Source organism: Triplophysa dalaica, chromosome 23 (assembly GCF_015846415.1).
Source record: "Triplophysa dalaica isolate WHDGS20190420 chromosome 23, ASM1584641v1, whole genome shotgun sequence".
Lineage (NCBI taxonomy): Eukaryota > Metazoa > Chordata > Actinopteri > Cypriniformes > Nemacheilidae > Triplophysa > Triplophysa dalaica.
The window spans coordinates 3,365,346-3,381,586 of NC_079564.1; the positions used below are offsets into that span (position 1 = coordinate 3,365,346).

Consider the following 16,241-nt stretch of genomic DNA (forward strand, 5'->3'; position numbering starts at 1 on the left):
CATCCAATGAAGACCTGCTCTGACATGCTCTGTGCTACAGAAGGAGTTTCCATTGCTCTGACATGATCTACAGTTCAGAGAGAGAGTGAGAGAGAAAGAGAGAGAACGGTATGGATTGTCAAGTTCATAAAGGGGGCCCTCGTCTGATAAAAAATTCTTTAAGAAGCCCATAATGTGCTCGCATTACTGTGGATGGAGCCTGAACTCGGTGTAACTTCTTTTTAAATCATCCAAAAAAATTAACTTAAAGATAAACACATACGGTTATACCAGCAGTATAAATGAATAGTTCACCCAAACAAATGTAACACTTGTTCAAACATTTCTGGAATGCATTGAAAAAATGGTTCGGAATGACACAAGGGCATGCACAAAATTCATTTTTTGGTGAACTGTTCCTTTAGTTTAAGGCATTGTTTTAAAAAAAAAAATATAAAAGCAACATGTGACGTTGCCTCGCACAGGTTAGCACAACCCAGCGGGGTTATGGAGTTCACGCTGGTGAGCGCACATTCATCCTGTTCTCTGTGCAAACGCTGCCAGCCTGTTGGCAGAGGCCGGAGGTGTCAATCTGCCTGGTTTGTTTTTATACGTGCCCTTGTTATCCTGGAACTTGAGACAGCGATTAGCAAACCGCTGGTCCCGTGAAGGCACGCAGAAAGCCTGTTGCAGGACGCAGCGCTATAGCTGAAAATAGTAGGTCAGCAAAAGAAGAGAAAGCACAGGAGAAATGAGAGCAGGGGGAGAGAAGGGAAAAAACAAACGAGTGGAATGTTCCAGTGTGTAATGTGCTGGAGCATGTGGCGGCTGAAAACTGTGAGAGCTTACACAAAAAACAAGAAATAGAAATAGGTCTCTAAAATATGATTATTCTTTCGAGTCATTCCAAACCTGTTCGAGTTTCTTATGCAGAACACAAAATAACATATTTTAAAGAATGTTGGTAACCAAACAACACTGACCTCCATTGACTTCCACTGTACGGACACAAAACCACAAAAACAATCTCAAAATATCTTTTTATGTTCCAGTGAAGAAAGTGTCATATACAGGTTTTGAATGACAAGAGGGTGAATAAACGATGAAAGTAATTTAACTATCACTTTAAAACAGACTGTCTAGCTATTAGTTTCCTGAGCAAATAGCTTTAGTAAAACAATATGCAATGTGACAAACTGTGCTCAGATTTGCCAATACACCAAAGTCTATTGTGAACTGAAATATTTCTCATCAAGTCTTTTGGGGATTTGGTGAAAGTCCAGAAGTAAAACAAGCTCCTACATTACAATAAAATATTCCGAAGACATTTTTTCCCTTCTTCCAATAAACCATGCACAAGTCCAGGAACCTGCATTAGTAAACGCAGTCATATTTGAATGTGTGTTGACTTAAAGTATCCTGAGCTACGAAAGATTTACATTTGAGCATTAAAATTTCTCTCAGAGTACTTTAAACAGTCCTTTCAAAACTCTGAAAGCATCCACAGATTTGGAAAAGAGCGGCACATTTACAAACGTGCCACATGCCACAAAAAGACGTGCCTGAGACGACACTCTCTCTCTTCTTGCCTTTCCATGATGCACACAAAAATCCACTGTTCCTCAGCGCTGTGAGTCAGACGAATGGAATTACAGCTCTGCTGTGATCATCTGTGTGGCAGAGGGGGTTTCCTTCATCAGGAAAGAGCGCAGACCAGATGAGAACGAAGGGGGAAAAAAACAGCAAAACACCATAAAAAACCCCGTAAATAAAAACAGTGACAACAGAGAGAACTAGAGATAGCACAATAACCTGAACACTTGACTTGCAGAGTTTGATATAAACTTTGCTTTTGCAATAAAAACTAACTACCATCTGTTCCTGTAACTCCTGCTCTGGGCTGTTTGGAGTTGAATGTCTGTTCACGTTACCGGCGGAGACATCAGAGTCTTTCCTGTATGTATGCACATTGCTGCTGTCCTTCTGAACCCTTGGATCTCCATATTTTGTGATTTTTACATTTAGTCATTTAGCAGACGCTTTAATCCAAAGCGATTTACACAGAGTTCAGGGAGCAATTAGAGATATGTCATTATTATTAGTCATGCTTTATGTTTATCACTGGGTTTTGCATATGTCTAACCAATGAAAAGTATAAAAAAGTGCTTGTTAACTTTTACAACACTGTATTTAATCATTAAAAAAGTACTATATTTTTCCATTTCTTGAAAAACGCAGAATGGACATAATAGGTTTAGGAAGGACAGTGACAATATATGTCTGTCTGAGTGTATAGACCATGTTGCATGCAGTAAACAACACTTGTTAACCAAAACAGGAAGTGCTTTTGTATCTGTGTTAGAACACAATACAACCAACACAACATTTCCATCTGAAGTACCTTATAAAGCTGAAAAAGTAAAACCCAAAGTTCTTCTCGACCAGTGTTAACATCTTGCAAAGGGGTCTATAGAGCCAATGCGATCACTCCTAACTATTTTACGATGTGGCTAGTTTGTACAAATTGGTATGATCACATTGATATGTTTTGTTAAAATCTGCTAATGCGATTTAGGGGCTTTCACTAGTTAAACAATTGTGCGTTTTTGTATGATTCACTTGATACAAATTAATACAAAATAGCCTCGTAAAATAGTTTTAAGCGCGAGAGATTTACATGTTAAGTCAATGCAAAGACGCGATAGACATCCTGCGGAACGATTTGCCCGAATGATGCGGCGTTAACCATCAGGCAAGTTGTAAAAAACGCTCTTTACTCGACACACACGACTGGAGCCGCCTGGCAGAAGCCCTTCCCATGACACAAATTTGCGTCTATTGTGAAGTGAATTTCAGGCCCGAATCAAGAAATAAACACAAAATGTTTAAGTTTCCAACTACGCATGAATAGCACAATTTATTCCCGCAAGTCGTGTCTGGTGTGAACGCTCAGTTAGTGTTCTTGAAGTTATACTGTATTCCTTTTCAACATACTGAGAAACATTTTAAAAATTGCTTACTGTGCTAACCCTTAAAGGAACAGTTCACCCAAAAATAAAATGTCCGTCTTCATTTACTCACCCACAAGTTGTTCCAAATCTGTTAAAATTTCTTTATTCTGAACAACACCAAAAAGTTCTTGGCACCATTGACTACCATAGTAGGAATACTTGCTTTTTTTAATTTCTTTGTTCTGCTAAACAAAAAAGAAGATTTTTTAAAGAAGAGTGTTTTCTTTTAACGTAGGTAAGCAATGTGACATTCATCAGGACCAGCATGTCCTACTGCCAGATCAAAAGCTCAGGGCGGCTCTTCCCTTTCCAAGACTCTAGTTGCGTGATGCTAAAAGCGTGTGGGGCCGTAACATATTTTGTCTCCCCCGAGGGCTTGGGCGACTGCCGTCTGCTCAGGGTTAACCTGACTAGAGCGCAGATCCAGGTGTGATCTGTTAGCACTGCCTGATCTCCACATGTACACATTCTTTTGGCCTCTCCTAATGGTCTGCCCAAAGTTTTCTCTCTCTCATTTTATCAGAAGGGAGACACGGTTTTTGCTGTTTTTTTGGGACTGTGGTTGTTAATATTAGACATCTGCCTTTAGGAGTAAAGTTTCGAAAGGGGTGAGGGATTGGGGGGCCAAAAAGAGGGTGCAGGCCTCCGAGCCACATCAACAGGAAACATATTTACTCAAAAAAAGGAAAAGGGGAGACATAATAAAACAAGTTCCGAATGCAATGTTTAGATGTATTAACACGGCTACTAACAATAAAGATCAGTTGAACTTGCTAAATTACAAGAGAAAGCAAATAAATACAGTGGAGAGGAGTGGAAAGAGGTCATTACTTTGGAATGTGTGTATGAGCACGGTTGGGTCGGCGTGCAGCATTTAACAGGCGTCCTGATGGGAGCGAGTCAACATCGCATCTGTGAGAACGCTAATCTAACACAAGAAGTCTGAAACATACTGATGTTTTCAAGCAGCAAAAAAGGCGCGTCACATGTGCGGGGGCTCTGGGGCTTGAATGACATACACCTCACAAAACACTAGATATCCATCACCTGGCAGGAAAGGTCATATAGCATACAGAAATGGAGGAAGTGTTCAGAAACATAAACAATGGGTCCTTTTACTTGCTTGTTTCAAAGGAGGCACAAGTATCAAACATAGGATAAAATCTTACGTTAATATCACTTCAGATAAACAGATGCAAAACAAACTAGACAGGGTATATGTAAATTTCAAGAATTCTGCATATGTTAGTCAGCAAAGCTATCTACAATGGGAGTACGTTATGCAGCACATCAGAACATGAGTTGGTGTGTAATTCTTTTGGAGGATCTATTGTCAGAAATGCAAAAAAATTACTTTGAATCTTCAAAGAGTATTTAGTTTGATCACATTTATAAAAGATAGAAATAGCTTTACGATTATTTCCGAAAACATAGCAAGGGGGGAGGGGTAGGCTGAACCAAAGCACGTGCGCACCCATTGACAACAAAACACAGACATCTGCGAATGCTGCTTCTACTGCTCCGTGTGCTTTTCCGGGAGAATTGTCCAGTAAGGGACTAAGAAAAGTTGTAACAAAACACTTTTATATGTTCAAAGAAAGCTTTCCGAAACCTGTACGATCGCTGGGGGAGTGTATCGAGCACAGAAATAATACGTAATACACCCATCTCGTTTCTTGACAAGTTGACCATGTTAAGCATGAGAAAATACTTTTAACATTGTAAAAAAGTCGGAAAGGATGAAACACTGTTGCACGGCCGCTTTAACAATTAACTTAGTACAACAAATTAAACTAAAGCAATGTACAATTCAGATTAAAAAACAGACCAGCATGAGCATCTTCCTCCATTTACCATTTACCAATTTCAAATACTCTCAAGTTCTAAAGCTACTCTGAGCTATGGCAATATGTAGAACCTCTAAAATTGTTTTCATAAAGGATAAGCATGTTGACCAAATGCGACAACTGTGCTGCCCGACACTAGGAAAAAATTAATCAGTAACTTGTTAGGTAAAATGCAAAGTCAACATCCAAAAATAACAAGAGACTTGGCTTATCCATTACAGCACGGCCACCTGGCAAAGATCCTACATAGCGTAAACAAAGTTCTTATCCCCAACATGCCTGAGAATAACTCTAGCCTTCAACTGCATCATCTCCGCACCTGTGAGGATCAAAACTTTTGACATGATCCCTCTATCTCTACGACTCTGCACTGGCCAGATCTGTCTCCACCATTAACCAAACATCTCCCAGTTTCTGATACTGCTATTCTCTTTGGACTAAATTTAATTAAAGCTCTATGAGGGTCTGATTCAGTTGTGGTCTTGGCTACTGTGACTCCGCTCTTATATTCGAAGGGAGTCTTACTGAGGGAATTGGCTGGCTTTTTTAAAGTTGAAAAGACCTCATTTAAAGGAGGGAATTGGTGACCGAATGCCTCTATGCTTGACCACAAAACCACAATCCTCATCCTAAAATGATGGTTCAATTTTTTTCGACCCATATTAACCAGCCGCGTGGCCTAGATCATTCAGACACAAATAATGATACATTTTTAGAACGTCAAAATTGATCCCTGCAAAATCTTGTTCCTTGCAAAGAATAAAATTTTGGTGGAGACAAGCTCAAACCTCACAAATTAAACTCATTTAAATAAGGTCATTAAACTTTGCATCTTAAAAACATTCAAGATCAACATTTGAAGTAACCATCAGACCGACCTTGGATGCACTGCAAAGCCCCGTCTTCCATGCGGATGGTGAACGTCTCACCTGGATTCACCTGGACCAGGATCACCTGTGACAAGATCAAAGGTCATTCAATCTTCTCACATAATAAACAGCCTCACGCAGACCCGAAGGATTCGATCAATATGACTTTCTCACCTGCTGCGACGCGTCGCCACTGATCATGTGGCGCATCATTGGAACCTCGGCGCTCAGTGGTGGCGGGAGGTCCAGCATTTGGTCCGTCATCATCATGGTGACGAACATTCATGAAGCCTGAGAGAGAGCAAAGGAGGCCGGCTCTGTTAAAAGAATATGAGAGTATAAATGAAACGGCTTTGAGAAAGCACACTGCCACTTAAAGAAAGGAATTCACCAAAACTCAAATCAGGATAAAAACTACAGCAGACCATCATCTGCAAACCCATCCAAACTGTACTATACGCTTTCTACAACACATGCCTTATTGTAGAGCTACTGAGCTGGCTTATGGGAAGGAGTGAAATCATGATGTCACCAATGTTTATATGATGATGTAATCTGTATAAGGATGATGTCATGTGTGTATATAAATGCAGTTATGGGGCGACAGTCTCTCCACCGCAGCTGGAAGGGTGCGCTCAGAGGAAAAGAGGAAGAAATAGAAGACAGAGCTTTTGTTAACCCCAGTCTTGAAGTGACAAGAAACAGCTATAAAACGACATCATGTCTGTGTAGTTAAAAAAAAGAAAGGCCAAACGTACACACAGGTATTACACACAGTATATAGTTTGATTACATCAGTAACTGTAATTAAATGACGGAAAAAATAAGAGTAATCCCTTACTTTAAATTACTTTTCCATTGAAAAGGTAATTACAGTAAATTATTAATTAATAACTAGTCACACCAAACACTGGTCTTAATACCACAGAACTTTTTTTGGTATATATTTACAGTAGTGTTAGCGTGCATGCGTTAGCATCTAGATGAAAGAATTTCCTTAAAATTCATTACAAATTCCTTTCAACTAAATTAAAAATAATCGTATGCGGTGACTCATCTAAATGAATCAAAAAATAAATTTCTTAGTATTTATGTCCTGTACGAATGTCAAAAAATACAAGATACATTTATTTGAGAAGCAAAATATTTAAAAAAAAAATTGTGAAAAAAAGAAATCAAAACCAAAATTGTCAAATTTCTTAAAGTTTTATGGCTAAAGCAAGCAAAAAATCTTCTAATGGATTTAGAAAAATAAACTAAAACTTGTTTGTTTAACCATAAACCTACTTATTTGTGCAGTGTACTAGCCCAAACAAACGCATACAGAAGAAATCTTCACTTTAAAAAAGCTAGGCATCTTCAACCTACCATAATGTATACCATGCAAAAATATGCATAAACTCTACGTTCAAGTATACAGTATGGATACCATGCACAATGCAGCACAGTAAAAACATGTGCACATGTGAACAGTAGTTGTAAATTTGATGCCTACCTCCATTGACATTTATAATGTAAATAGACATACTGATAAGTTTGATGTGGAAAGGTTTAGCATTTCTCATTTCTTGGTCGTCACACTAAATCATTTCCAGCGTCAAGTACAGAAGTTATTCACATGATGCCTCCTAAAAACCCAGCCAAAGTTCAGGTGCCGGGGGAAAGGTCAGAGATGTTATAATAAAATTTACTCAGCTGACTTGTGTCATTTTACATCATACTAATCCAAACATTTGAAAACAAACTTCAGTGGGGTCAAAACCCAGATCAACAGGAAACATAAGCAGCAAAAGTAAGCCACTGTTTACACTTTGGAATATGTTCGACATATTCATGTTTCATGCTTTTTTTTTTAAAGCAGAGTATCATACTTCAAAAATAACCCGATGTTGTAGCACATGGTATATTTTTTAAATGACATTCTCTGAATATAGGATATGAAGAGTCATGAGACAAAGCGTCTGACTGCGAGAGAGGAACATGGGAAAGAGAGATGAGGGGGTTTTATTAGGTCATAAATACCTTCACTTCCACCTCTTAACACAAACCTAAATATACACGCCACTCACAGCCTTTTGGAAAAAGGTTCATTGACAAATGAAAACAGAAAATGATTTGTTTTGTGTATTAAAGCAAATTGGGTCTTTTTTTCGTGGTGGATAGGAATGCTCATCTGAATTTTATTGTGAAACTTTTTAACTTTATATGTCATCTTGAAGGAATAGTTTACACACAAATAATCTTTCATTATTCACCCTTGTTTTGTTAAAGCCTGTACAAGAACACAAAAGATATTTTGAAAAATGGTGGCTGGTGGTTGTCAATGGTTTTGTGTCCATAAACTGTAAGTCCATGGGGGTCAGTTTTGTTTGGTTACCAACGTTCCTCAAAATATCTTCTTTTGTGTTCTGCCAAAGAATTAGACATACTCATGACATGTGGGTGGTGGGGCGAGGAAATTATCTCAGTGCTGTGCTTACTGTGCAAGGATCCCAGGATTTCTCACATCAAGAGCAACTCAGGATCCAATCGTCTGTCTCATTCTACAAATACTTGTCTTTGTTTCCAGTTACCACAGTGCTTTACGCCACAACCTGTAATTACATCCCAACTAAAATCATTAACACTACGGCTTAACACACAAAGACCCCCGGGGACCAAAAGCCTTCCCCTCTCCTCACCCCTCAAGCCAACGTCTCCTCAATCTCTTCTTTACACTCTCCTCATTCCACTCATTCCTGAGGATGGCGGGAGTCTGAACTTTTGTGGGGTCGAGGGGGACGACTGGGGGCTTAATCCCCTGAGAAAAAAGGCAAGAATCATGTCACAATGTACAACTGCGCAAAGAGGCCGGGCACACTACCTTTAGGGGTCATGTGGTTAAAAAAACGCCACCCAGAGTCACATCTGTGAAATGAACAAGAGGCTTTTCATGATGCTGCCGAGGTTTGAGAGATGCGGGTGTTCCTAGACCACTTCACCGTTCAACAAATGTGACCTTGTTAACAACTTCTAGGACGTTAGGTTGAACTTGTAGGTTAACAGAGGACATTGGATACAGATAAGTTTTGTTAAAGACGTCCCTAAATGTAGATTCTGAACATCAGGAAATAGCTTTTTGGTTACAGGACAAATGTTAAAAGACTTCTCCTTAATAGAGATTAAATAAAGTGCAAATGGAGATCTTGGCTGGAGTTAAAGGAACAGTTCACCCACAAATGAAAACTGGCGGCCAAGAACTGTTTGGTTATAAGCATTCTTCCAAATATCTTTCTATGTGTTCATCAGAACAAAGAAATGTTCAGATTGGTACAACTCGAGGGGATTTTAATTCACGACAATTTTATTTTGGGATGAACTATGCGTCTAAACATAAAATTACAAATAAACTGATGATACGCGCATCACAAGACACAACTCTAAACTTCCTTAAAAGCTCTATAAATACATACAAAAAACTTATAGCAGCATTCCTGACAGCAAACAAGCAGTAACAACAGCTCACTCGCACACGCACACACCAACAGACAGATTTTTAGAAATCTGTTCTTGCATCTGGTGGGTTTACAGGCCCACATGTGGACCCAGGCCTATAATCCAACTAATGGTACATAATAACACTGAGGAAACCAAGAAAGCCGTCACTTTTTCCCCTTCCATCTATACTCCTTTCTTTATTCTGTCATTTCATCCATTCACTAAGCACTGATCAGCCGAAACACACACACTAACACACAACACATGCTCAGGCTTGCGCGCGTACACACACACATTCCCAACGAATGAGAAACAATTCTAAATGTCACATTGTTTCCCCCCGCAAAGTGACTTCATCTCACCTCGTTCAGCGTTTCCATCGGAGTTAACTCACGTCTGTGACTCTGATCAACATTTGCTGCCAGATGACATCAGCTAATTTAAAAATATCCCAATTTCATTCAACACCTCGCACAAAACAAGCAAAGCCGTTCTTTGATAAGCACCCAGACGCAGTTCAGAGAGGAGGATCAGGACATGCTGTCTGGATGCTTAGACTGGAATAATGAACTAATTGAATCCTCGCGTCTGGTCTAGATGATCGCTCTAGTTGGCAGGGGGATTTCTGGCCCAGAACCCAGTAGAGCTATACCTGCTGGCCTGAGCTAGTGCTACTTAACTGACGCATTTATTTATTTAAATGTCCAGTGTGTAATTGGATCTAACGACCGATGTAAGCCTGTGTTCACACTTGACTTCTTTTTCGAAGCTGCTATCATCTGTTTTACATTACAATCCTATGGAGTAAACCATTTTTTAAACACCAGCTCCGGCATCTTTTTCTGCAGCTCAGAGTGTCTTCTGATTGAGATTGAAAAAAGTTTGACTTCTTTGAAAAAAAACGCCCTACGTCAAGCTTCTTTTCCCCAGCTAACCAATGACGGAGACCTGTCGTTTCCCATGCGAGGAACGTAATTGGTCGAGAAGGCTCCAGCTCGAAAAAATTCAACGAAGTTCAAAAACTTCGGATTGCGTTTCTAGCGAGAAATTAGTATTGTAGTTTAAATATGTGATTAGTTAATGCAAAGAAGCTCTCTGTTTGTAATTCAAATAGACTTCCGTTACGCTGCCTATCTGTTTCTCTGGGCTCCCTACGTTAGCAGACGCTGAGGATGAAGTCATGCCGTTCGGCTACTGTTTGTAACCAAACGCTACCAGTTCAAAAACGAAGTGAAAAGTAAACACGGGATAATATACATAACTATTTCTTCAGAGGTGTAAAGAACTTAAATAATGCGTTTTTGTTACCTTAGAATGAGCGATTTCTATCTGCATACAACGCGGGTCCCCTTACATGGAATTCGGCATGTTGTTTCTACAGAAGTGCTAAACGGACAAACTGCTCTACAGAGAATGAATTGAAGAGCAGAAGGAGGTCATGAGAGGCATTTTATTAAAAAAGTCAAGATTTTCTTGCCAATAGGTCGTTTAAAAATGTTTATACAATTCTTATAGAATATCAATATCTTATAGAATATCAATCACAAATTTTTTACTTACATTTTTATAACAGTTAATAATCACAATTATTCTGTCTTTTCATTCACTTTACAGCCAACTAATACATGTTATAATCCGTCACTGTCATCTGCCCCAAAAACGACTTTTCACGATGTATTGTGCTTGCAATTAACAGATAAATATTGTGATGATTGTGCTTAATCGTGGGAGGAATAAATCTTTACCTTGATTATATTACTGCTATCCATGCAGCCCTAATTTGTTCTCAGAAAATCTGATAAGAAATATTTGAGCACAGATTGTGACATCATTGAGAACTCTTCTCGAACTCTTCAGGGGACACAACTAACATTATAGGGGTCTTTTTCTCCGAATGGAAAATCAAGCAATATTAAGAAGATTTAATTTGCAATGTTTCATTCCTATCGACACACGCAGTGCTTTTTGGTGTGTGTGTCCTACAACATAAAGGTGTTTCTCACCACTGACACCACAGACTCCAGAGCACGACCTGGTTCCTCCCTGAAGGCACAATACTGCCACCGCTACACACCCAGCTGAACTTAAAAAGCTGAAACTTCATCCACTCTCACCATACAGATTCGAACACAAGAAGAGCGGGGACAAAAAAAGAGGGACAGAAGACACAGAAGAGATTCCCAGGGTCTGAATTCAGCGTTGCGTAACACTAATATGAAACGTGATCCAGCCTCCGAGCGCTGGAGAGGGGCTGAGGAGGAGCAGAGAAGAGTCTCAAACTGGGTCAAGGCAAGCTGTGTGAATCATATTCTCCAGTCGCACGGAGGAGTTGTGCAGGGTCACGGTGGAGAAAATCGCGTGGTGTCACACCCTCAACATCTTAATTCAAAGTGTCCTGGGAAACAATGCAAGTATTATAGAGGAAGTGAAGATTGAAAAGGAGAGGAGGTGTGGCCGGCAGCTGAATTCAACAATGTAGTTAAGCATCGCTGTAGTGCTTTCTCGCAGGGTCAGGGATTTGAATCAAACCATTTTTCCAAGTATTAATTTAGGTTGATTGTGAAGATGAGCGTTACCTAGGGATGCACTATTACTTTTTTTAAGCAATCTGAACTTGTGCATGGAAGATGTGTGAAATTTTGCGACATCTAGCGGTGAGGTTGCGAATTGCAACCAATGGCTCACTCCACCACTCTTTTTCGAAGCACAATGGTGGCTGACACAGGACAAAGATGATGTCATGTTTTCGCTTCTTTGCCAAGGTAGATCATGAATTTACAAAACGCGCTATGTAGAGCAGTTTGTCCATTTAGGGCTACTGAGGAAACAATATGGGGACTTCCGTGCAAAGGTCCCAGCGGTGTATGTAGATAGAAATAGCTCATTTCAATGAAATAAAAACATAACGCTTCATTATTTAAGGTCTTCATACACCTCTGATAACATAGTTATGTATATTATACAGAATTTCTGTCAATAGAGCCTCTAAAACTTTTTAACATTGGACCGTATTGTAAAATGATGATGTAGCATTTATTGGCCAATTGTAGATCTTAACAGTAAGCAACATCACCTAACAGTCTACCAAAACCACCCAGTCATGCCAACCTGGGCATCAACAAGTACAGACAAAACCCTCCGCTTTACCTTCCCCTACTTCTAACAACGGTCAAGAGGTCAAATTCCCTATCTTCACTCGGGCCTCACATACACACCACCGTTCAAAGTCAGTATGTTTACATTGGACATCGAGGCCAACTTCCGCTTAATAGGTCACCAGATTCACGAAACGCTCATCTGAGCATCTCCGTCTCTCTTACGATTGGAGAAACCCGCTTTGAAGATCAGAAGACGAGACATGGACCACAATCCACTCGTAAATCCTTCCCTCCAGCAACTGATGGCTAGTTAGATAGAATAGAAATGTTTGGTCTCAGCAACCAGAAATCAGTTTTGTGCAACTGAAAGCAAAATATTTATTAAAGCAAGGAGTGGAGGATGCTGAGAATTATTGTGAATGATGAATGGGGCCCAAGGGTATGACGGTGATCGAAGTTCCCAGTAATTCCCAGTTTGTGACTCACCCTTTAACCAATACCACCATCCTTTTCTGCCCTATAAGCGCTAAATTATCCCCAAATGTAGCGTGAGTTTATCTCCAAAGAGAGAGCTGACCCTTAAGGTTAGCTGACATTAGCAATAATTCAACACAACCGATTCAATAATAACAACAAAGGTGTCCTGACAGATCCTTACAATGCCTCTCAGGAAAAGATGGAGATAAACGGAGCAAACAACTGACTTCTCTACGCCATTAGTACAAATGCCTAAGCATTCTTTGACCCAAGTTTGTAGATAACATCAGGTTCTTCAAAGGAGACCCATTGGAGGGGGGCAGAGGCTGCAGGGAACTGGACAAGAGGCAATACTGGAGAACATTAGACCAGGTGTACACAACAGAAAAGGATGCACAATACACAAAATATAAGGGAATTTCTTAAAATACAAACTTCCTAATATAGGCAATGAGAAATACCGACGCTTTGTTTTTGCACGAATGCAACATAAGGGGCGATTCACATTACGCGTCCAAAACCGCGAGCGCGTGCGCATTCTGAAAAGTTGAAATATTTTCACCTATTTGCGCGCGCCTGCCGTGTGTCTACATTTAAAATAACTAACTTACCCGCGCAAATGACGCGAAAAGTGAGAAAGCACAAAAAAGGTGAACTACAAAGCTCATGTTGTCATGAATATTTTTTTATCGCCAGAATGGGAGCCAAGGAATGGAACGGGACCGTAAAAAAGCTCCACAAGCACCGCATTCTTTTAACATTTGAGTTTGGGGCCAAAGGGCTGCAGGGCTGGGAGGGGCATGTGTGCTTTAATGGGGGTGCAAGATGCTCCCCCACTAAAATCAATGCTCACGCAGTGGTCACATTCTGCCCACAGAGATTTCCATTTCTTTTACAAGAGAATTTAGGGCGTCGCTTATTACATACTTTAGCGCTTATTAGTATGCAAACTTCTGTTTGCGTTTTACTTTTGGATTCAACACTCCGCTGAGGTCCAGTACAGTTTTCAAACTTTGTGAACTTAAAACAAAAAACGCTTTGGCTCAACATAGATGAGGTATATTGTCCGAAGCCGCTGCTGGGTCCTTGAAGCGTAAAAGGCAGATTTCTGTACCTCAAGATTTGCTCTGGAATGTCACGTGACGTCACATATTTGAGATCGGGTTTCCTACGGCTTTAAAATCCGGTCCATGAAATCATCCAAAAACCGTTGCGTTTTTTGGTCTAAATACCCAAAGAGTCTCTTTTATTGCAGGCTGTGAGCGTCGGAAATCGTTTTCCTGTATAAAGTACAGCACCTGAAGTAACGTTTTTCATATGCAAAACAGAAAGATACATGAACTTAATACAACCAAAACACAATGGCAGGGAATAAAATAAAATAAAATAAAAAGAAAATAACCCGTCTACAATACAAGTGTACAGTACCTGAGAGCCACGTCTTGTTGTTGATAACGGGAGCGCGCTGCGGATCGTTGCGTTTCGAGCATTGACGAAATTTCATTTTCCATTTTATTCTTTCACGTCATTCCCATTGTTGTGATCTAACAACTCTGCCGTTACGAAATGTTGCTTTTGCTTTGACTCAAAGGCATACTGCGTATGTGTTGTTGGAATTGACGTGTCACTTGCATAAATCAAACAACCTTTGTTGCGTCTTTAAGCCTCACTGCCGTGTTGTATAAAATAGTTAATTGCGTAACGGCACATTACTGTTAATAGACCAGATTATAAAAACAGGGCTCAGTGTTGACAAAATGTTTCGTAATGAATGTGGAATTCCAACATATTCCGGGAAAGAAACCCTCGGTCCGATTACGCTTAAAAGTAGCTATCCTGCCAAAAGAAAATGTATAGCCTAAAAGATGCATCTAACAATTTGCAAGTAATTGTAATGTTGCTTTCTAAAGTAGCATAATTGAATAGCCTACACTAAAATACAGCTGCCAAAGTTTAAAAGTCGGCTCACGAACAAGTTTTAAAGGCGATAAAGAACAAAGTTTCGAGTAGATTTCGTTTCGTTTCCCATTCAACTCGAAACTTCCCATCAAAGATTCAGCCGGTGTCGGCGCTTTTCTGCAACTCAAAAACTATTAACAAACATGTTTGTTTTAAGCTTTTCGGAAACACTTTCGCCCCTTTCACACCCTTAAAAACCGCAACTACTTACCTCGGATTCAATGAATCTTGCTTATCAATTCTTTAGTCCCTATACGCCCGAAATAGAAAGCATGTCATTCCCTTACTGCGAAGTCCACAGTGGACCAGACAAGTGTGGAATTCCGCCATGTCAATTATGTGGAAGAGCACATGGGGGGTGTAAAAGTCTACCGTAATGCACCAAGTACTGCCTCACACCATCTGTCTCTACAGCAGCCTGAAGATCAAGCAAATGAAAAGGGAATAATGTACCATATTGTAGTGTTATTTATCGTTAGATCACATCAAACATTTTGATTGTTTTTACACCGTGTATGTTGCAATAAATATAAAATGTAATAATTGTAATTTTTTGTACCTGACTCATAAAAAGCCTGGTTAATTTTTATAGTTGGGTTGATTCAGTCATTAATTATCTAACAAAAATAACTGAGATTAAAATTGTAAGAAAGTATTGTGCATTCTTAAATGCTTATTGTGTGTTAGGACTAATTCAATAGAATAACTACCACAATGAAAAATATAGCACATCAATAATAATGTAAATACGTATGTTAGCAGAGGAAATAACAAGTGAAGTTATGGTTTATTATCAAAATCACGTGTTTTTCCACAAACTTATTAATTTCCTCTTTGTAGGTTCCACATCCTCACACAGAGTGAACACTGGATTTTGTGATAAAGTCAAGCCACTATTACCTTGAATGATTTTAGCTTTGTGGTGCAATGATCTAATCAAATTCTCAATCCCTAACCATTACATCACATTCTATTGAAAAATTCTGTGTCATAGTTATTCAATAAAATGCTGAGTCATGTAATCTTTCTTGTCATATATTATAGAAATGGAAATAATTCCCAAAATATGGAGTTTTGAGAGACATTGCTTTCAAGTCGAAAAAGAAATCTTGTGTAGGCCAACTTACAAAATAAACAATAAAACTAACGTTCATAGTTTGAGAAATAATGCATTTAATTTTTTTAGCGTCATAGAATTATTTATATTTAGGGTGCAGATGTGATATATAAATCTGCAGCGCAGCTTAGTGGTCAAAACTAGTATAGCCGTCAAATAAACTCTTTTAGCTTTATAAAGTATTATTGCACTAAAACAAGGTACTTTACCCAGAACTAAACCTATTAAACTTGCTTTATTTGACAACTACGTCAGCATTATAAAAATGACAAGAATTATATGCAAATATCTCTATTTTTATCATAGAAAATTTCTCCGTTGGTTATTTTAGGTGGCTTTACTGATGCAGGTGTAATAAATAAAGTAAACATATAAAAACATATAAAACCTGTGCAGTGTTTTTACAG

General features: G+C 39.2%; 1 protein-coding gene across 1 annotated transcript in view; it reads right to left on the reverse strand.

Annotated features, from left to right (window-relative positions):
* The window catches only part of fndc3bb (fibronectin type III domain containing 3Bb), a 51,509-nt gene extending 36,393 nt beyond the window's left edge, over positions 1-15,116 (reverse strand). Inside the window, 3 exon segments of the mRNA XM_056738053.1 lie at positions 5,716-5,791; positions 5,881-6,023; positions 14,929-15,116. Of these exon segments, the coding sequence (XP_056594031.1) occupies positions 5,716-5,791; positions 5,881-5,988 (184 nt within the window). The 5' untranslated portion in view covers positions 5,989-6,023; positions 14,929-15,116.
* Positions 15,117-16,241: the final 1,125 nt, after the last annotated feature.